The sequence below is a fragment of the Henckelia pumila genome, chromosome 2 (assembly GCF_033568475.1).
Source record: "Henckelia pumila isolate YLH828 chromosome 2, ASM3356847v2, whole genome shotgun sequence".
Classification (NCBI taxonomy): domain Eukaryota; kingdom Viridiplantae; phylum Streptophyta; class Magnoliopsida; order Lamiales; family Gesneriaceae; genus Henckelia; species Henckelia pumila.
Window position 1 is genome coordinate 23,282,744 of NC_133121.1, and position 22,618 is coordinate 23,305,361.

A 22,618-nucleotide genomic window follows, 5' to 3' on the forward strand; every position below is an offset into this window, starting at 1 on the left:
GAACAATCTGAATTTTCCGAAAATTCCTACAAATTTCGAAAATGTGCATTGAAATTTTCTAGAGCATCTAAACACTCAAATACTGACTAATCACCACTTAAATTCAAAAATTCCCAATATTAAAAATCTGGAAATTCGAAATTAATCCCAAATAAATTCTGAAAAATATCGAATACCTTCAATCGACTCCAATTTAGTGCCTACAACCAATAATAAATCAAATATCAATTATCGGAAGTCAATTGAATCAATATTCCCAAAATTTGAAACACTAATCTCGAAATCTACCTCAAATATTCGAATTAGAGGTTTAATCAACCGAAACCACAACCCCCTAAACTCCAGCGACGATCGGCGGCGGCGAACGATGGCTAACGGCGGCGGCTGGTGCAACGGGTTTCCGAGAATATCAATAAAAATATGAAATATAGGTACGGAAAGATAGCTCTCGTCGAGAGGATTCCGAAACTATATTTATTTTCGAAATCCGGCCAAAAACGAAGAAGTTACAGAGATTTGAAGCGATAGGAAAATTTGAAGAAAAGAAAAAAAAAGAAACGAAGAAGAAGACGCAACGCAGGCGGATGGAGGAGAGAGATTGTTATATATATTATATCTTTCTATAGATATGTATTAGTTTAATGTGTGTTTTATTTTATTTATTCGGGTTAAAACTTGACTCAGTTTGAGTTATTTCAATTTTTGTGTGCTCTATAAATAATATATGCATTGTAATATCGTCTATAAATCGATATTTATAAATACATATTTTTAACACACAAATTAATTAACATAGTAAAATCGGGTCCTTACAATGATTTACCCCAACAAATAATGCAAATGGTCTGCACTTTTTATTTATCTTATATGTCGTATCAAAGCATACTAAATCCCCAAAGTACATATAGTCAACCTTCATTTGTCCATCTGCCCAAAATATGTTAGTGATCAAATCACTATTGTCAACTTGAATTGTATAAAAGAAATTCGGATCATCTGATTGCATTTGTTGCAAATTTTCGAGGACTCCTCCTGTATCACCTATTTTAATTTCTACAATTCTCTTTGTATGTAAATAATTTCGATAATCTTCAAGAATGAATTCAACATTCTCATGTTCACCTTATTTACATACCAAATAGTCTATTGCTGCTTTTGGTCGTATCCCAGATATATCAAGATTAACAACATCCATTGCTTGTGTAGCATAAATAGTTCTATGAGATCTCAAAATATGAGATTTATTTTGACTTATAACAAGGTTATGTCTTTTATGAGGAGAAGCAAAGTTAACAACTTTAAATTTTCCGGAAATTGATTTTCATTTGTGCACGACAACCAGTTCTTGTTTCTGGAGGATGAGACTTGACATTCACATCTCGTTTCTCTTTCCCTCTTTGACCTTGACATGAACAACAATATATTATGTCAAGATTGTTTGTTTTATCATCTTTGTGAATGTACTTTTTCTAATGCTAAAACCGACCACTCTCGCATATTCATTGTAAAATTTATATGCTTCTTCTTCAGTATTAAATTTCATACCAACATATGGAATCATCACTTTTGAAATATCGGAGTGAAAATCCACAGTGGATTTTTCTCCGGTATCAAATTCAACATTCACATCTTCTTTATCTTCTTCAAGACTTTCTGACATAATATCTTCTTGATCGAAATCTAGCATACGAACTACTGTACAATTTTCTTTCATAGTAATATCTTTGTCCATAATTATAGAAAATTTGACAACTTTTGTCGCTATTAAGCATCTAATTTATCACGCACATAAATTAACAGCTTAAGCTAGTTTTGAAATATCACGCATACAAATATAATTGTTTTTAAAACAAATTTATGGTAAAAAAATACAGCAATGATAAAAAGATACATTAAACAATCTACGATTAACCAACAATTTTATGTTTAACAAAAAGAATAGCTATAAGCAATCACCATGTTAAAAAAAACTATAAGCAATCATCATGTTAAAAAAACTATAAGCAGTCATCAAACTTGTCCGAATTAAATATATCATTTTTTTATATTTTTTAATAAAATGACTGTAATATTCAATAAATGATTATAAATGCATAAATATATCTAAAAAAAACTCATTATGCAAGAATAATGAATCTTATCGAAACCTGTTGAAAATATCTGCTCTAATATTTTATGATGAAGTCTTTCGTAGGCAAGAAAGAATAAAGATGGAGTTTTGAAGGTTTTGTTTTTTTAGTTCTTATTTATCCGAGGGGCGTAGTTGGAAGGAAGAATAAAGATGAATTTTTTAGGGTTTTGTTGTTTTAGTTCTTATTTATTTAAAGGGAAGGAATTAAATTAATTATGTTGATTATAAATTTATTTAATTTATTTTAGATATTTTATAATCTCTATTATCTATACTATACAATTCTATTAAAGTTGAGGGGTTGGTACGTTGGTATGACCAACCCCGACCTTTATTTGTTTGTCTTTTAGTATATATTTAATTATTAAAATGTCATTTTATTTTGTCCGATCCATTGATAACTAATTATTTAAGGAAATGTCACTTTCACTATATTTTTTTGTCTTTTTATGAACATTTATTTACAATAATGTCATTTTTTATTTCATTATTTATTATTTTTATTTTTACTTTAGTTAAAAAATATGAACAGCACGCAACGCGTGCATCTGAATACTAGTATAATAATTAAATTACAATTCATTGGTACGGTAGCTATTTTGAGAAGTAGTTTAACTGTTTGGTGAGATGAATTATCATTAAATTTGATGCAACTGAAGTGAGAAAGGCAAAATACAATTGGTGTCACAAAAGATATTATAGGCGTTTGTAACAGACGAATTGCCTCCCACTAAAAACCCTTATATATATATATATATATATATATATATATATATATATATATATATATGTATTCTCTTAACGAAGTTTACTTTATATAAATTAATTTACAACCCTATCTCGCAAATTATTGTCTTCGTCCTTGATCCTAATTATACATATATTTAGGAGGGTGTATTCAAACAAGACTTTTAAAGACTTTTAATGACTTTTTTAAAGTCATGAACTTTTGTGGAGTTCATGGATTTTTAATGACTTTTATAGACTCTTGTTGACTTTTTTCAAGACTTTAGTCATAGACTTTTGTAGAGTTCATGGACTACTTTTAATGACTTTTATAGACTATTGTTGACTTTTTTCTGTAGAGTTTTGTAAATTTTATTTGTAAATTCTTCTTGATTTTTTGATCCTAATTGTTTCATATAAAATTTTTATCATAAATTTTTATGCTTATAATTTTTTTTATTAATTTTCAAAAACAATTAATCAACCACCTTATTTAAATTCATGATTTTTTTGTCAATGAGTAATATTTTTTTTCACTCATATATAATAACATTTTTTATCAATAATCAATACTAGATAAATAAAGACTCAAAAAATACTAGATAAATAATTGTATAAAAATTTTAGATAAATGATCAATCAGAGGAAAAATTTTGACATTTAAATAAACTTCCTGGCATAAAACAAATGATTAAATAAAAAAATCTCCATGAATTCATAGAAAAAAAATCCACATGCATATCAAATAAAATTTGTTCGATAAACAATCTAAAATTATATAAATAATTCAAAATCTCAAAATCATGATCTACTAGATCAATAACTAAGAAAACAATCCAAAACATATTGAGAATTCAAACTCGGCATTCGATCACTCCAATTTATACTTTATCCACTCCAAACGTTCTTCAATTGTCATTTTCAAGAAAGTCATTTTTTTTGCTCTGGTATTAAGCAAGTCAAGTACTATGAATCGAGTGCGATTATCCAAGTCTGGGACTTCCTTAATTGCATCCCAACAATTATCATCGACAGCACCAATCGATTCAATCTTAGAAGCAGCATTTTCAAGGTTGCAAGAAAGCTTCTGCATAACATCAGGATCAATATTCTTTGACATTCTTGATTTTAATTCAAAATCAGTTCTGTCTCGTTTTTTGCTGGCTGGAGGAACCTCTGAGCTCATTGGTTGAGAAGGCAATGGCAAAGTAATGTCCTCAATAAATGTAGGCTGATATGAAGATTCTTGTCCATCGTTTAGGATGAATGCACTATTATCACTATCAAACACGAGATCATCTAATAAACTAGTGCCTCTGTGTTGTTCTATCTCAAATGTTGTCGCATCAGCATCATCTCCTACAGCACTTGAGAATTTTCCAATAGCAGTTCCATTTTCAACTGCAATTCTCAAATCTTCATAATCTTCAAATGTATTGGACGAATAATACTCATGTCTAGGGTGAGACTGAGAAAAAAAAATAAATGAGTGTTAAAAATTAGTTCTAATTATAATATGAAATGCAAATTTATTATTTAACTAGAAATACTCTCACCTTAAAATAATCATCTCATACTTCATCGCTAGCCGTGAATTTCTTTGTCACAGGATCCCATCCAAATCCAGAATTGTGACGTATAAGCTTAGAATAGTTACTGTATCGTTGTTTGAACCACTTCAAACGGCTTTGATATTATGCAAAAGTTTTTTCACACCCTATTTTTTCCTTAAGAGCGGGAAGTATATTTTTTTCCACTGTTCGTTTGTTCAACATCCCATTCTTATCACGCCACCCTTGAATAGCAGCATCAACCATGAGTTTAAGCAATTAATTGCTCTCTTCAGTCGTCCACAAATTATACTTTGCTTGTGAATCTCCCATTTTCTACGATAGAAAATATTTCGATCTAAAATATTGTATATCAAACATGCGTCTCTATTTTTAACACATATATTTTGTGGATGCAGTGTTAGGACTACTATTAACAGGTACAAGAAGGAAAGCTTTGATCCCTCCAATAGTGTGTTAGCTAACACTCAGCTAACTTCATTTTCTTTTTATAACATAATTGAAAGTATTTGTCAAACAAAAATAACAAATAAATACCCTTTCGGAATTAATAAATAACAAATAAATACCCTTTCGGAATTAATATGAAAACGATGCCTATGTTCAGTTTAAAGAAATGAAATATAAATTATTACATATATTATGCATGAAGATAATTATTTTATACAATGAATGAAATGTTTTCTGGGAGAGCTTAAATAAATTAAATGATTTATCAAATCAAATTAGATTTATCAATGTAAACTAAAAATTGAATATAAATTAACATAACTAGCCGACATGGATCAAGAATCACCACCTTAATACAAGCAATAGATGCGAGACACGTGTCACACACCACCATATTATCTCTAAAAAAATTGCAATTAATTAAAAATGGACACTTTACTAACAATCAGATCAATAAACATACATATACAATTCGAAGATTATTTTATCTGGTGACCCCAGTTTGTGTAAATGAGACATGATTTTCAATGTTGGAATGAAACATGATGCTTGCTAGCATCATCTCAGACCACCAGTTTTGAGTTGGCTTAGATTCCCGCTTGTTTTGCTTATAGTTAGACTAAAATACTCCACCCATGTATAAAAAAAACACTACATATATAAATACAAAATTGAGCACCAATTTCAGACAGAAGATTTAGAATGCTAAAGCACGAGACAAAATGAGTACGGTAGTAAAGACGCAACAAAAAATAGAATTAGAAAAAAACAAAAAAAAATCAACAAAAAAAGAAGGAAATAATAACATTATTAGTGTGGTGTCCACCCACTATAAATATCACCCACAATACAACTTGGAACCTCTATTTGCCTCATGTCTCCATAGCCCTTTTTTGTTCTCATTCGTGCACCCAAATTTTAACATGTATGCGGGGTTTTCATGTTTAAGACAAGAAGTGGATTGGATAGCAGATTGTGGTTGGAGGAGCAGAGTTTTCAACATAATTGAGAGATAAGTCGTCTGATAGAGAGGTAAATCGATGGACGACGAAATTAAGGATTCTACAAGTAAATCTAATTAATCAAATAAACTCTTTTGATGCAAGTTATAACAAATGCAAGGTTGGCAAGTAAAGATGGACATCATCACCATGCTAAAAAAGCTCTCTTCAATATTGTACAAGTCAGTTTTTACAAGAATCTCAGAATCACATCAAGATAAACATGGAAGATATCACCAATCACTGTTAAATACTGTCACCAATAACAAAGAAACACATGGTAACCAATATACAGAAACATTGGACATACCATCTCAAGTACAACCCTGTACTACCTAAAACTAATTTCTCCCACATGGCACCAGTTAAAATCCTCACAAACTCTCGGCCACTCATATTTCATAGCAGAAAGAAAATCTGAGATACTATCATATTTTCTCCATCAACAAACTCATCAAGGTACATGCTTTTCGATCTGTTTTTTGTTTTTTTTTTGGCTTCTTCATCATGGAATTCATAATATTTCTCCCACTTCCTCGGCTACATACTTTGAACAAAAAATTTATTGTTTAGTTTTGAAGTTATCACAAATTACCCCAAAAAAAAAATGCTACAAATTTTTTAATACGTGGTAAAATTTTTGGCACTAGTGTATTTGATTTCATGAGATATAAAAAACGACGATTTATAAAGTAACGAATATTTTTCAAAAAAAAAAAAAGGTAACCAACATAATAACAGAAAAGATTGACGATGAGTGATAAAATTAAGGAGAAATAATTTCTTCATACCTTTGGATGGAAGAAGACTGGAACGATGGAGAGAAGAAGGTGGCGAGAAGAGAACTCTTTGTAGAACTCTAAACGTTTTTTTAAAAATCTATCAAATCTTTGGTGTGATGAGAAGAAAATTCTAGACTTTTTTTTATGGTAGCTACTGCGCGCTTGAATATTTGTACATAAAGATTTTGGTAAAAGTCATTGAAAATCTATATAACTTTTCAATACCACTTAACTTTTATAGAGTTTTAAAAAGTCAAGATTGAATACCACTTGACTTTTTAAAACTTTATGAAAATCTATGTTGAATACCACTCTACTTTTATAAAGTATACAAAAGTAGAGATTGAATACCTTTAAACTTTTAAAGTCCATAAAAGTCTTTAAAAGTCTTGTTTTCATTCATCACATATAACACAAACTTTACAAGTACAACCAAAAAAAAAAATTCACAAAATTTTTAGATCCACGATACATATCATGACAATCACTTAAAACACACACACACACACATATATATGGATTAACACAAAGCAAAATAAGTGCATATAGTCTAGCTAGTGAGAAATTGCAACAAGTGCTTGTGATTGTTTTTCATATTTAAACCCCAAAGCCTTGGAATCATCTGCACACCAAACAAAAATCCCATGAAGTTTCCCTTCACTCTTGAGCCTGCTGCAAGCCGTGAAGAACCCATTTTGTGGGGACAACCCCCCACTCCCATCACTAATAAAACTTGCTAGAACCTTCCCACCTTCATAATTTGAGCTTTGAGTATCAAAATAATCCAAGAACTGCGAAACCGTCGTCCCCTGATCGTACGCGTAAAACTGAAAATTTACATAGTCGATCACGTGCCCGTATCTTCTCCACAACTCCATGTAATGGCTCTGAACTTGATCGTCATCGAATGGGGCTATGGACGCGAAGGAAATCACCCCGTTTTGTTTTAAGGTAGTAATGAGCTCTCCGATGCAATGTGCGAACGTTTGAGGATCGGTTTTGAAATGCTCGTAATCTATGTCGATACCTGTTATGACAAATTGTTGATCAAAATAGTTCATTTGTAATTCATAAATATAATTTTCATCCCAAAAGGCTAAGCAATGTGTAAGCTAGCTCGATCGTGTAGGTATATATGAGAGCTAGCTACTATAGTTGTGGTATACAATTAATTATTAGCTAGTACACGAATCATGCATGCATAATTCCTTGAAAAATAAGAAATTTAAATGTGAATTTACGTACCTCTTTCAATGCTCACAACTATTCACTCTTAAGTTTATAATGCAAAAACTCTATAAAAAAATAATTACATTTTAATTAACCGAAATCAAATTTTGAAAAGTTAATACTTAATACGCGTGCAGACCCCAAAACTAGCTAATAAGATAGTGGAATATTCGTACCGTCTAAATTGTATTCTCGTAGGATGTTCGTGAGCGAGGATACAGCGTTTGAGATCCAAGAACTGGGAGAAGAAGGGTTGAAATAAGCGTAGCCGTCTCCCACACTGTCTCCTCCTAAACTAACCGCAACTCTAACATTGGAATGCTTGCCTTTTATGGCTGAAACCTGCGAAGGGCTGAGGTTGTCCGTGTCCCAGAATACGTTGAAATCGCCATTCGTGGGAGATGATGAGTCTGTGTCGTAGTCGATGGCGAACGAGAGAATGAAGTGGAATTCGACGTCCGAGTTTATGGGAAGATCGGAGAATCTGACGTTCTTGAATTCAGCTCCAATGTACTCGCGGAACACATTCGAGGCCGATTGTGTTGGCCGGAAAAGGAGGAGGAGGAGGAGAAGTGTTATAAGAGGAAGTTTGGAGAAGTCCATTATTTGCTAGCTGCATGTAATGGCCAAGAGTTTGTGCTTTGGAAGGGATAGGGGATACAAACTCTTTTATATAGGAGCTTTCTTAGAAAAGTTAATTTATATATGGTTAAAATGTTATAGTATTTTTATATCTTTTTTAAATCATAATCAGCCAAATTAGATATCATAGGTCAATATATTAAAATATGGCATCCCTCTAGTTTTTTTTTAACTCTTAATTTAGCCATATCAATTCACACTGTGTAGTAAAAATCGATCAAAATGAGATGATATTTTGAGTTCGAACCTAAGAATCAATCATTTTTGATTTTTTTATTTTTTTATTTTTTGATGTTTAATTTGGAGCTAGGTACCAAAAATATGCTCCTTATTTTAGTAATTAGGCGAGGGGTCGAGCCAATAAACAAATATATATAGAATCTTTTAAAAGTTCGAAAAAGAAAAAAGAATTATTTATGATTAAAAAAATACTTAATTATATATTTGAAAAGTGAAGATTAAATATCTAATATTATAATTAAAAAGAAAACGATCGAAAAACGTAACTAAACATCACCTGCGTTTTTCACTTACTTATCAGACGTGCCGTCGAAGGTACAATATTGTGTTCAGCGTAATGTAATTCATTCATCTCCGATTTGGATTTTTTGTGTGTGTGTGTGTTGAACTCTAGCTCAGAAACATTATAAATTTTACGGACACATGACATTTTTAAAGATTAAAATTAAAATTAAGATCATGAGTGATTTTGAGAACAAGTTGATGTAATCTTATGACAAAATTACAACTTTAATCTGGTAAGTTGACTTTATTTTTGAATTTTAGTCCGTTAACTTAAAAAGGTTTGATTTTCGTTTTAATTTTAATTTTTTTTGCTGGAAGCCATTAAACTTATAGAATATTGGTTATTTGTTATTGATGCTCTCTTATGTGACTTTTATGACAAGAATAAAACTTGTACTACACACATTAAAATCTATCTATATGTGTAAGCAAAAATAAAAGGGGAAAATATAGCAAAATGTCACAAATATTTCAAAAATTAAATGAGATGAAAAACTTTTTTTTTTCATTTCTTGTATTTATGTTAATGGATTTATCGTGTGTGGTATAATTTTTATTTTTGTCACATGAGCCATGTTAGGAGAGTATATTAATATCAAATGAGAAATATCCAGTGGATTTTGTGGCTTTCGGCGAAAAAATATAAAAAAAAATGTTAAATAAAAACAAAAACTTGACAAATATCAAGATTAAAATTCAAAATAGATCAACTTACGTTGAAATTATAATTCTCGATCAGTGACAAGAATAATGTCCTAGATCTGATTTTGTTGTTCTAAATGCTACTTTAATATTTAATTAATGGTCACATGTCAATTCAATCATTTTTTTCTATTTAATATTTTACAGATAAAATCGTACTGTAGGTTGGAAAAATGTTCAAAGTAGTGTGCTAGAGTTTTGTCCATTTATTGCCTTGGACGATTGGATTTAGAGAACGAATGACTGGATTTTTAACAGAAAAACTTTTATATCTTTTGAGATAATTATAATCAGATGTAGCTAAAATTTAGTCTTACATGATTAAACGTAATTAATAGGATTATATATTTTTTTCGAAAAATAATTTTAAAAAATATAAAATACGCAACATTAAAATATGTACAACATGCGAAGTGATCAAAATAATATTATATAACACGAGCAAAAAACTATTACCTCGCTCAACATCGATCAATTTACGTACAAGATGAATGGAATCATAAATACAGACAAATAGGTTCTGTACGTAGGATGACTCATGTTATCTTATTCATGCAGCTCATGATTCATGTGTGTCACGGTCCCTAGTCACTAGTTCAAATAGAAAACCCCGATTTTTATTGGAAGTACCTAAACCAAGTAGAGAAACTTTTGGTAGCCAGAATTATATAAATCGGGACAATGAGCAGAATTTATGTGTTGTCGTGAATGCACTGACAAATAAAGCACATACACACATCCAGAGTTTTTATATGGTGAATATCTACCGTGAACACTTATGTGAGCACCGACTGATGTGACACCTTATACATCTAATAAATTAACGATACACCAGTCAATGTATTATAGGTGATCATCGTGTCAAAACTCTACACATCCATATATATGTGTGTATATTTACAACGGTCAAAATGTCTCTCACACAGCGTCGGCTAATGGAATATATAAAAATTCAAACCTCACGCTCCGTAATGTAAATTTGTAATCCGGCCCAGCCCAAATGAGACTGGAATCGCAAAAATTTGAAATTCAATATAATGGACTAAAACCCATACGATAACTCAGTGGACTAAAAAGGCAATGAAGTGAATATAGATGATCGAAAAAAATTTCTCATAAACAAATCATATACATAACTAAAATTAAATATATTTTTTATTCATCCTCTTGCAGAACATCGCTTAATTCTTAAATACAAATACATCACATAAAAAAATCACAAATGATACATACAAATTATAATCATATATAGAGAGAGTTTTGATATATTGTTCATGAGATATCACTCAACTATCACTCAACTATCCAATGTACAATTAATCACATCCAATAGGTGAGTCCACATTAGCTGATCAGTACTGGTGGGCACATTGGACGGGCACGGTGGGTGGACAACATGATATCAAAATCGTGTGTGTATATATATATATATATATATATATATATATATATATATATATATATATTTAAACACACACATATATATAGCACACAAACAATAATTAATTTTTTGTTATTTATTTTTTAAAAAAATGCAGGCCATTCATATAGTGTCTAGTGAGAATTTGCAAGAAGTGCTTGAGATTGCTTCTCGTATCTAAACCCCAAAGCCTTGGAATCATCTGCACACCACACAAAAATCCCGTGAAGTTTCCCTTCACTCTTGAGCCTGCTGCAAGCCGTGAAGAACCCCTTTTGAGGGGACAACCCCCCACTCCCATCACTAATAAAACTCACTAGAACTTTCCCACCTTCATAATTTGAGCTCTGACTGTCAAAATAATGCAAGAACTGCGAAATCGTCGTCCCCTTATCATACGCGTAAAACTGAAAATTTACATAGTCGATCATGTGTCCATATCTTCTCCACAACTCCATGTAATGGCTCTGAACTTTATAGTCTTCGAATGGGGCTATTGACGCGAAAGAAATCACCCCGTTTCGTTTTAAGGTTGTAATAAGCTCTCCGATGCAATGCGCAAACGTTTGAGGATCGGTTTTGAAATGCTCGTAATCTATGTCGATACCTGCTAGATTAACAGTAAGTAGAAATAGATTTTATGATATATAGCTGGAAAAAAAAGGGGTCAATGCATAATTCGCTCACCACCGATGCTAACATTTCACGGTAGCTAACAAGTCTTTGAGGAAAAAGAAAATAATAATCCTATATCAGCTTGGATTTTAAATAGGGAAGAAATTTTATTAGTCCCGTGAGTCGATCTCTTTCGGATTTATTTACGTACGTCATATGAACCACGTAAAAAAGAATCAGAGTCGAATTAAGCAATCATGCGTGCATGCTAGTGTAGATGAGAATTTTCTAGGTAGTCATTAACCACCAAAAACTATATATTGCACGTTTACATTAAATAATGAACCATATTGCATGCACCGGAGAGCTTTTATTATTCCTGAAGTTGAATGATCCGCTACATCTTGTCCCCTTGCCCCTTTCTTTTCGAAGCAAAGAATGTTGAAAGCCGGAGATTAATGGTTCAGCATTGTTTACATCGGCTATATTTAATTGCATTGTTTTACATTTTTACAAATTTGGTGCAATATGTCATGAATCCATCTAGCTATACCGGAAAGAAAAATGTTATATTCCCAATTAAGAGATCTTTCAATTAGTGTGTTTTGGATAATTTTGTAATTTCAAAGAGAATTACATGCGTGTATTTCAGCATGTACACGTAACATAACTCTAAAAGTTTCGAAAATATCTATAAGATGTAAAATTCAAGTCTAGCTATATCCATGCGTACCGTCTAGATTATATTCTTGTATTATGTTTGTGAGAGAGAACACAGCGTTTGCAATCCAAGAACTGGGAGCCGAAGGGCTGAAATTAGCGTAGAACCCATTGCCTACACTGTCTCCTCCTATACTGACCCCAACTTTAACATTGGAATGCTTGCTTTTTATGGCTGAAACCTGCGAGGGGCTGAGGTTGTCTTTGTCCCAAAATATGTTGAATTCTCCATTGGTGGGAGATGGGGAGGACGCCGAGTTTGTGTAGTCGATGGCGAATGAGAGGATGAAGTGGAACTCGACGTCCGAGTTCACGGGGAGGTCGGATAATGTGACGTTCTTGAACTCTGCTCCGATGTATTCCCGGAAGAGATTCGAGGCAGATTGTGTTGCCGGAAAAAGGAGGAGGATTTGAAGGAGGAGAAGGGGCAATTGATGAAGTTTAGAGAACTCCATTGGTGCATGTAGGTCGACAAAGAGTTCGTGTGTTGGAACCCTATATATATCTATGTAATATATAGACATACATATATATGCGTGTGTAAACTCAGTATATGTATATATTATATATACGTATGTATGAACATTTGAAAACATTTTGTTATGATGCAATAATTGTATTGTTGGATATAATAATAGCAATCGAAATATGTCACTTGAATTGTAGTGTGATTTTAAAAAATTTGAATTGCAATGTTTTAATTTGTTACCATTAGATATAACTATTGTTTTTAATTGCTAATATTGTTGTGTGTCTTAGAAGGTTTTAAATTCTTAGAATAATAAAATTATATTGATTAATTTTGTATTAAAAAATCCAAAAATATATATATATTTACAAAAAATTTCAAGAATAACATCGAAACGAGTGGCATTTGAAGAAACGGCTCTGGAGGTATATATTGATATTAAGGTTTCGTGTATTGAATTAAGTATCAAAACTCTATATACATCGAACTTCCACATTGATAATAAAACATTCGTTTATTCGAAAAAATAAAATTATAAATATTTTATATTATTATCTTAATTAGATATATACATTAAATATATTTTAAATGGTAGTGTAAAATTGAAATTAAAATTCAATAATAATATAATAGTGTGAATTAAAATTAAAATTAAATAATATTGTTATAAATTGTATGAATGAAGTTAGAATCCGAATGTGAATCCCAAAGATCCGGATCAACAGCAAAGATTCCTGGGCCTGCATTTACTAATATCCAGCAATATTGGTTCATCCGCCAAGAAACCAATATGATCCCAATTCGACCATATTACCTATGGGGACTATTGGCAATTAAGGGGAAAAAATAATATTTTAAATTTGGCTGTAAACTTTTTGCATTTTTTCACAATTCGCATTTACACAACAATTTTTTTAAATTTTCAACTTTTTTTTATGCGAAAAATGGGTTTTTTCACAGTGAAAAACAAAAAAAAAAATCATTTACTTCTATGAGATTTTTTAAGTCACGCATTTACTCAAGACTTGACTTCATTTTTTTAACACATCATATTATAAGATTCTAACTAAATTTGAGCGCCACAACATTATAATATTTCAACCATGCACCAATAGAATGTCCCTCGCTATAAAAATACAAGAACGAGTTACTGACAACACGAGGTACATCATATCATATAATTCATAAATACACTAATATTAACAAGAACCAAACACCAATCACAATCAAATAAATCAGCACTTGTTCTAAAACTAAATAAACTCTTGCGCATAAATTAAGCACGTGAGCAATTAAATTTTCATACGATCGAACTATTCTCGTATTTTTAAAATTTTTCATAATGTACGCATAATGTACGGTATTAATCTTTGTGTTGGAGAATATTTCACGACATTTAAGGATTTTTTTTTTAAAAAAAAGGGGCCTACTTATGTATTTGGTCTTTTATATAATATAAATATTTATATTATAATTATAAATAATATAAATGTATAACTGATTGATTATTATTTTTAAAATAAGACTAATTTGAGCTTTACCTAATTTATAGGAAAATATGTTGGACCCATTGCAACGGTGGAGGTGGAGGCCTCTTGGGCCTCAGGCCCGGTCCTGATATGCAAGTCTATTGTGAGAATATGGAAATTTATGAGGTTAATTAAATTAAAGTTTTTCTTTTTTTTTTTCAAAAAAAAAAAATTAAAGTTAAAAATTATCAATAATTAATTTTTCTCAAAACCCATTTTACACGTCAAAATCAATAAATAGATTTTCTTATTTGTTATATCATTTACTTTGGTTTTTCTCTTGGCCTGATTATTAGATAATTTAAAACATACATCGAAATATTCATATGGTGTCTTATACATTATTTATAAATCCACATGTTAACTCCTTGTGATTTTTTTTTTCGCCATTAATATTCTGGATCCTATTTGAAGTAAATAAAAACTTATGGTTTACTTATTTATAGCTAGCGAAATAAAAAGTAAAAAAAGAGTTTCACCAATTGTTTCATCTAGAAAAAAAAAAAGTGAACTACAATAAAATAATAACAACAACAATAAATTGAACCCTATGAATGAGCAATTTATCTTTTTCATATCATAATTAAATTTAATATAAAAAAACTAGAAATTAACACGTGTAAGAACATTCAAATTTCTTATGTTCAATTTAGATATCTCAGGGATGGAGTCAGGAAGGTCAATGGTTGCAACTGTCCCTCAACTCTCATAATTTTCTCGTATTTGTCGCCTCCAAATTTATAATAACAGTAATTTTTTAAAAATGATTTAGAGAGTGTTTGCAATCACTAAAAAAAGTGATTGTTAGTTTTTGGCTTAAAAAAATCATTTTTGTATGTTTCTTAAACCTAGATTATGTGTTAGCTTATGCTTAACTTAATTGAAATCCAAAAGCTAGTCATGTGGTCATTGTTAAAATCACTCTAATCATTTATTTATCAAACACTACCCCAACTTTTATTTTTAAATTTTCACATTTGTTTCCAAACACTACCAACTTTTGATTTTTCTTAACTTTTTTATAATTTATAAATTAATCACTTCTACAAAAGCACAATCTATTGCAAACACTCCCTTAACCACATCGTCCACCTCATCCAATAAAATTAAAAATCATTTTGGTCTCCCTCGATTTAATTTACTGAGTTCGTCCCTGGATATCTAACTACGTCCTTGAACAAGAAATTAAGATCGAAATCGTCATTAAATTAATTATTTCTCGAAAGGGTGTCTTTGCACCAAATTAAAATAAAGATTAAAAAAAATATGGAGGTGAAGTAAAGCGCAAGTAGCATATGGGAGGAGTGATATCCAAGTAACATTAGCACCTGAGACTAAAGTCACCTCTGATCATCCCAGCTTTCACCAGAGTGACCATGCCCAAAAGAGACGCACACATTTGCCTGTGCAGGGACAAAATTCTTTATTAATGTTTGTTTTAATTAAATTTCTTTTGCTTAGTTTTAATACATCGATTGCAGTTAATTAGTAGCGTTTTTTAAGCGTAAACATGTCCACGCTCCATATCATTTATCCGGTCAGCATGATTTACGAGAAAACGCAAGGTAGCGAAAACGATTCGATCCATTGTTATTTTTAAAAAAATGCCCTTTAATTATACTTAGATGAGGTTCAAATATTTTAACTTATCTATAAAATTATGCCACTTTAAGAAATCTCCCTGCTGTAGCTTCATCAGGTAAAGCATCAATCTCAAATATTGAATTATCTAATGCTTAAATTATACTACAATAATCATTTATCAGGCGCCTCAATTAATATAATCATAATCAATCAATGTTGTAGCATGGAGCGGGAACAACTGAAAAAATCAAACATATTTGAAAACATTAATATGTCAATTTATCAACTTATTTCTTTTCGTGATCATTTGAATCGTCTGAGTCCAAATTATTCTAAAATCGAAACGTGCGGTCTGGACTTATAATCACGTGGGAAGTTATTTTGGAATTTATCTCGATTTCTTTTCATGAATCAAACCCGAATTTAATATTCCTTTTTCATGGAATCGAGTTCTTAGTATTTTTGGATCAAAACAAGTATATATTAATGCTATAGTTTTGTGTTTAATTTACTATATATATTAATTGATTCTAATATTCGCCTAAATCTTCGGCCGCAGCACAATTAATTGATTGCCGGCTACATATATGCATGTACCACAGCTTCAATTAGTCCACAATTAAACGAGATTGTTTTAATAATTTAACCTCGTAATTAAAAATTAAATTCTTTTAAATAATTATTTGCAGCAATTATTGAGGGGCATATGACATGTGGGGGGACTTTAATTCAGTCTTTATCACGTGGGGTACATTTTACACCACACAAGATATGTCCCTCTAGTTTACTGACTTTGCCATTATTATCAGATTTTCTTGCGATGTTTTACCTTACTCCTCCTCCACCTTTTACCCAACAAATACGCATATCCAAAATAAATCTCGAAATAGATGATTTGATCAGAAATTCGACTATCTAACTTAGAAATTCGACTATCTAACTATATTAACATTTTCTTAGACAAGTCTATCACATTTGATTTTTCAGTGCGATTTATCTGACTAATGTGAATCGCAAATATTATTGTGTTCGATTTAGAGTTCACCTAGTGTGCATTGAAATTCGGGTTCATCATCATTAAAAAAATATTCATATGCCAAGAAAGAGTATATATATAATATGCACTTATATTACATTACTAAATGAAAAATTAGTGAGCATGTTCTACTTAATTAGAAAAATGTCGTAGTTTTGACGTAACGAAAATCAATCTTTATGGTAGTACCTTTTTAGGCTAATTTGAACTAACTATATGATACCTATGTCGAAGAATTTATTATGTTATTGAAAATAGTAAAATTGTGGTAGTGCCCTTGAGGCCAAGCAATTACGTTTGTGTGGCTGATTAATTAGAAGTGATGCTAAAATTATTTCTTCTATTATTACTAGGATATGATAATTTATTGTAGTATGATTTTTTTAAAAAAATATTTAATTAAAAATAAGAATAAGAGGAAATTAGAGTTATGTTTAGTTGATTAATTCATTTTCTATTTCTTGTCTAATTATATCGCCAAAATCCACTATAATGTTGATCAGTAGTTTTTATTTTGTTTGTATCTGCATTGAGATTATTTATTTGTCTAATGAAATTAATATGGACACAATTATTATCAAATTTATTCACATTTATTGCATTTCTTCAATTACCAAGAATAATTGCATATAAACACAAGCCTTGGTTTTGAAAGAGAAAAAATAGGGTAGATGGTTCCAAAGCCTTGTCACGTTGGATCATTAATAGTGAATAGTGAATAGTGAATAGTGAACTGTTCAAATTCTTCACGCCTAATTACTTGTATCAAGTTAACATCATAACTCAAATAGCATTCATTGTTAATTAAATCAAATACCTTGTTCGAAAACGTATATTAATAATAATTTATTAAATGGATTAACAGGTTTTAGAATGTTCTACACCATTAAGGTTTACTAACGACTTTAAACGACGAATATATGTGTACCGATGAAAATGGTATTCGAAAATTCTTCATGATAATAATTTTGAAATTCATTTAATATATTGTGTTGCATCGAATCATTTCAATAGACGCATTTCGTTTTACCAAAAATTATATCTAGGTAAAACTATGTACAAAATTCAAATCTTTTATCCAAACATTGGTTTTTTGCATTTTAATTATTTTTTCACACATACACACACATACATATTATTTATAACACAAAAACTCTTGCGAGACCGTCTCCTGAATTAATATTATGAAATACTAGCTTTTATAGATCTGTGATATCTCTCACAAATGATAAATCCCGAATTATTAATCTACCCTAGATACAATTTAAAATTTGAAATCCTTAATTTTGTTACTTGAGCAGCCGAGCTTAGATTTTAAACTCTGAGATCCATTGATTTTTGATTAAGTTTCCCGAACTTTTATCAAATTAATATGAAATTATCATAAGCTAAAATATAAAGTAAAAAACATTGGGCCACCTGGGCTTTAGCCCGATAACATATGTGATTTCATCAGTGCGTCTCACAGAAGACTTACGGTATTTCTAAATATAAATATTGAATTAATGTGAATAGGAAGCTTCATTTTATGAATTTGATTATTAGGGTGAAAAACTTCAAAAGAATGACTAAAAAAAAAAAAAAAACATATTCAAAAGAAAGTGTAACAAAAATTTTGGAAGTTTCGGTCCGATCGGTCACTTGTGATATTGCCTATTGCGAGTTAGACCACGACACTAACATAATAGTTGACATGTAGCGATGGTTAAATTTCCAATTTTCAAAATCATGCCAGCACAAAATATTTGCATGGATCCCACCGGAGAAAATGCCAAATATCTTGTAGGAGTACATTCTGCATTGTCTCCCAATATTTCCAGTAATAGTTAGGAAAAGGTCCACATATTGATTTTGAATTTTAAAATTAAAAATCAAACTCGATTTACGCAGTTTGTCTCCAAATATTGAGTGTGCTCAAAGCAAAATTTTCCATATAACAAGAAGTTTGGTCACGTAATTTGAGTGTTTCTCTTTTTTTTTTTTTTTTTTAGAAGCCGAGTGTTCCTCATTTTAGGTCGTGTACTTATTGGTTAATTATCATTTTTTTTATAACAAGGCTTTTAATTATTAAAAATCAGATGGTACCAATCAACCAATGTTTAAAAGTTTTCCAAACCAAGTAGGAAAATATTCATTCACCCAACTAAATGATGTAGGAGAAGAAGAAGAAAAAAAAAAGCAATGGTATTTGCAGCACTGTTGGTCGATCTCTTGGGGTGATTTTATGCTACATCGGATGAGATACACTCCTTTTGTGTTTGTTATTAAGATGTTCGTGCGAACATCTTGCTGAAAAAAAATCATGTGGACCCCGCCTGTACTTTTTTTGTCATTTAGCATTATATTTTTTGTCATTTACGGAAATGTTCGCGCAAACATCTCAAAAAAATTAGGGAATGTTTCACCCGATGTAGCATAGAATCATCCATCTCTTGATATGGACTAAATTTGCCACTGCTTCGCTCATCATCAGATCTTTTATGTTTGAAATCCATACTCCTTCATAATCTCTTGGTCAATTGTTATCAGTTTTACTCCATTTTCTTGCACATTTTTTTTAAACTATGGCCTCTTTGTATCGAAACGCTAACGTGACACCGAAAAATGATGATATAAAATCAAACATTTCTGACGTGACATATTGAGTATTTCGATGAAAAAAAGACCAAATTTTGAAGGAAAAAAAATGCAAGTTTGTGGATTAAACTGTGAATTGACCAATAACAAGATTAAAAACGAAAAATGTGTAAGTTAAAATACCAACAATATTGTTTCCCCCATTTATCAAATTAACGATTGAATACATGTAGTAAATTAATAAAGAAATAATTAAAAATTTGATAGATTTTTCTATTAGTAATAGTATATTGGTGCACGTATTGCGTGCTTGTATAATATTTTTGTAATTAATTTGATTTATATTCAAATAAGATAAATATCATAGTTGTAAAAATTATTTAGAGACTAATCTATAATTTAATATATCGAAATTTAAAAAAAGAAAACAAAAGTGTAATATATCTATATCATATAAGAGCAATTTTGGCAAACAAAAGATGTGTCTAAGAGCATGTCCAAGGGGGCGATCAAGTTGGGGCGATCAGCCCAACTTGATCGCCCCCTCATCACTCGCCCTTCCAAGGGGCGAGAAAATCGCACACGAATGTTATCCGCGTGCGATCAAGTGGTGGGCCCCGCGCGGAGAGACTCCGCGCGGTCAAGCCCACCAATGAATAAAAAAAAAATTAAAAAATCAACGGCCAGATCTTTCTGGCCGTTGATAAATAAAGGGCCAGAAAAATCTGGCCCTTTTATTTAAAAAAAAAAAAAGAAAAACTGAACAAAAAAAAAAGGGCTGGGATGATTTGGCCGTTGAAGATCAACGGCAAGATCAATTTCTGCCTGATTTTTTTCAAAAAAATTATTAATAATTCAAAAAAAAATTTAAAAAAATTCAAAATTTTTTAAAAATATTCTGAAAAAGTACAAACGGCCATAATTTTCAAAATCCATGAAATTTCCTATAAATATACTCATTTTCATTTCATTTTACACATTCTCCACTTTGTTTAAACATATTCACACACTCAATCTTCAATATTTTTCATGGCATACATGAGTTCTTCGTCATCGGACGATGAAATTATGTCACATGATCTGATGATGGACGACTTTATCTCCCCACCACGTTCAATAACCCAGAAATTAATAATGAACGTTTGTACGCTTCAATCGGGGGAGTCAAGTCGCGTATGTGGCTACAAACGGAAATCAAAAAATCGAGAACGTGTTGCCGGTGCTCGAAGATTATTTAAAGATTACTTCGCCGACTGTCCCGTCTACAGCGAGCATGATTTTCGAAGGCGATTCCGTATGAGAAGACCTTTGTTTTTGAGAATTATGGAAGCTCTATAGACCAATGTGCCTTACTTTGTCCAATGGAGGGACGCAACCGGTAAACTCGGGTTGTCATCACTACAAAAGGTTACAGCTGCTGTTCGGATGCTTGCATATGATGTTGCAGGCGATGCTGTTGATGAATATTTGAGGATAGGTGCATCGATAGCGCTGGAGTGTTTGAAAACATTTTACAGGGGGATGCATGAGATATTTTCTGAACAATATTTGAGGCAACCAACATCTGAGGACGTTGCTCGGCTAAATGCTGAAAATGCTAGAAGAGGATTTCCCGGGATGCTTGGAAGCATTGATTGCATGCATTGAGCTTGAAAAAATTGTCCGGCAGCTTTGGCAGGGCAATATCAAAGTGGACATAAAAAAGAACCTTCAATCATACTACAAGCGGTTGCATCAAAAGATTTATGTATATTTTTAATTTGTTAATTGTATTTTTATTATGTTTAAAAACATTGTTTAATAGATTAAAAAATAATATTTCAACATCATCACTACAACATCACCACACCACTGTAGAAACATGCAATGAAGTTATCAACGCTGACATCATCATGCGATCAAGTTACCAACTTGACCACACCAACTTCCTCACATCTTTGTACATGCTTTAAGGGGGAGATTCTTTATATATATATAGGGAGAGATCGAAATTAAAAAATAAAAAAAAACAAAAATGTAATATTTATATCACATAAGGACAATTTTGGTAAAACAAAATATGGTGTCTAAAGAGAGAAATTCTTTAAATATAGGACAAAAAAAAATCTTGAAACATAGGCCTTTAATACCTGAGATTTGCCGTATTTATATTTTGGATTCAATTGGACATTCTATTAATTAGTTGCTAATTAGTAAATTAATGAAGCCTCTATAATCCCAAATTTTGTATACTCGATACACATTTATTTGAAAATATAATATATTTGCCATTTCTGTCAACTCTATCGGATTCTAAAAGCATTGAAATTAAGAATAGTGCACAAAAAATACTTATATATCAAAATACTGATCAAACAGAATAAATTTTTAAAGTCCTTTTCTTTTTCTTTTTCCTTCTAATATTTCGTATATTTTTAATTAAAAAAAATAAAACGTTTCGTGATAATTGTTCGATACACAATAATTTCCATTTTTTCAATAATCGAATAGGTAAAGAAGAAGTTAATAAATTTGTAAATATCGTAATTTCAACTATGAATTAAAATCGTCACCTTTCGATGTGCATTGATTAAACTCCGGTCTAACGTGATAGCCTGCAAACTATGCTAGACAAATAAACCGCACTAGGTAAACTCTGTTCGACAGGTTAGTCAAAGAAGGTGTTGGTAAGGAAAATTGAACTCATGATCTTTGAAAAATTATTCACCTACTCCACCAATTAGGACACCCCTTAGAACCTCCAGCCCTCATTCTTGCCACTAAGACAAGAGGTCACTGACTCAATATTTTGTATTTGTTAAGATATTTTTGAGTATTATTAATCTAGTATTATTTTCTTAAAAAAAATCTAGTATTATTATTATTATTATTATTATTATTATTATTATTATTATTATTATTATTATTA

The 22,618-nt window shown here is 30.9% G+C and overlaps 3 protein-coding genes across 3 annotated transcripts; 1 reads left to right on the top strand and 2 right to left on the bottom strand.

Annotated features, from left to right (window-relative positions):
* Positions 1-7,215: 7,215 nt before the first annotated feature.
* On the bottom strand, positions 7,216-8,494 carry LOC140885483 (chitinase 2-like). Its single transcript, XM_073292471.1, has 2 exons — positions 8,068-8,494; positions 7,216-7,688 (listed from the first exon to the last, which is right to left on the bottom strand). Exons 1-2 carry the CDS (start codon positions 8,492-8,494, stop codon positions 7,216-7,218), a joined length of 900 nt encoding a protein of 299 aa, XP_073148572.1.
* Positions 8,495-11,314: 2,820 nt separating this feature from the next.
* Positions 11,315-12,970, bottom strand: LOC140885468 (chitinase 2-like). Its single transcript, XM_073292449.1, has 2 exons — positions 12,529-12,970; positions 11,315-11,787 (listed from the first exon to the last, which is right to left on the bottom strand). Exons 1-2 carry the CDS (start codon positions 12,968-12,970, stop codon positions 11,315-11,317), a joined length of 915 nt encoding a protein of 304 aa, XP_073148550.1.
* A 7,874-nt stretch (positions 12,971-20,844) lies between these two features.
* Positions 20,845-21,357, top strand: LOC140877376 (uncharacterized). The gene is made up of 2 exons (XM_073280910.1): positions 20,845-21,004; positions 21,158-21,357. The coding sequence occupies exons 1-2, from the start codon at positions 20,845-20,847 to the stop codon at positions 21,355-21,357; spliced, it is 360 nt and encodes a 119-aa protein (XP_073137011.1).
* The last annotated feature ends 1,261 nt before the right edge of the window (positions 21,358-22,618 follow it).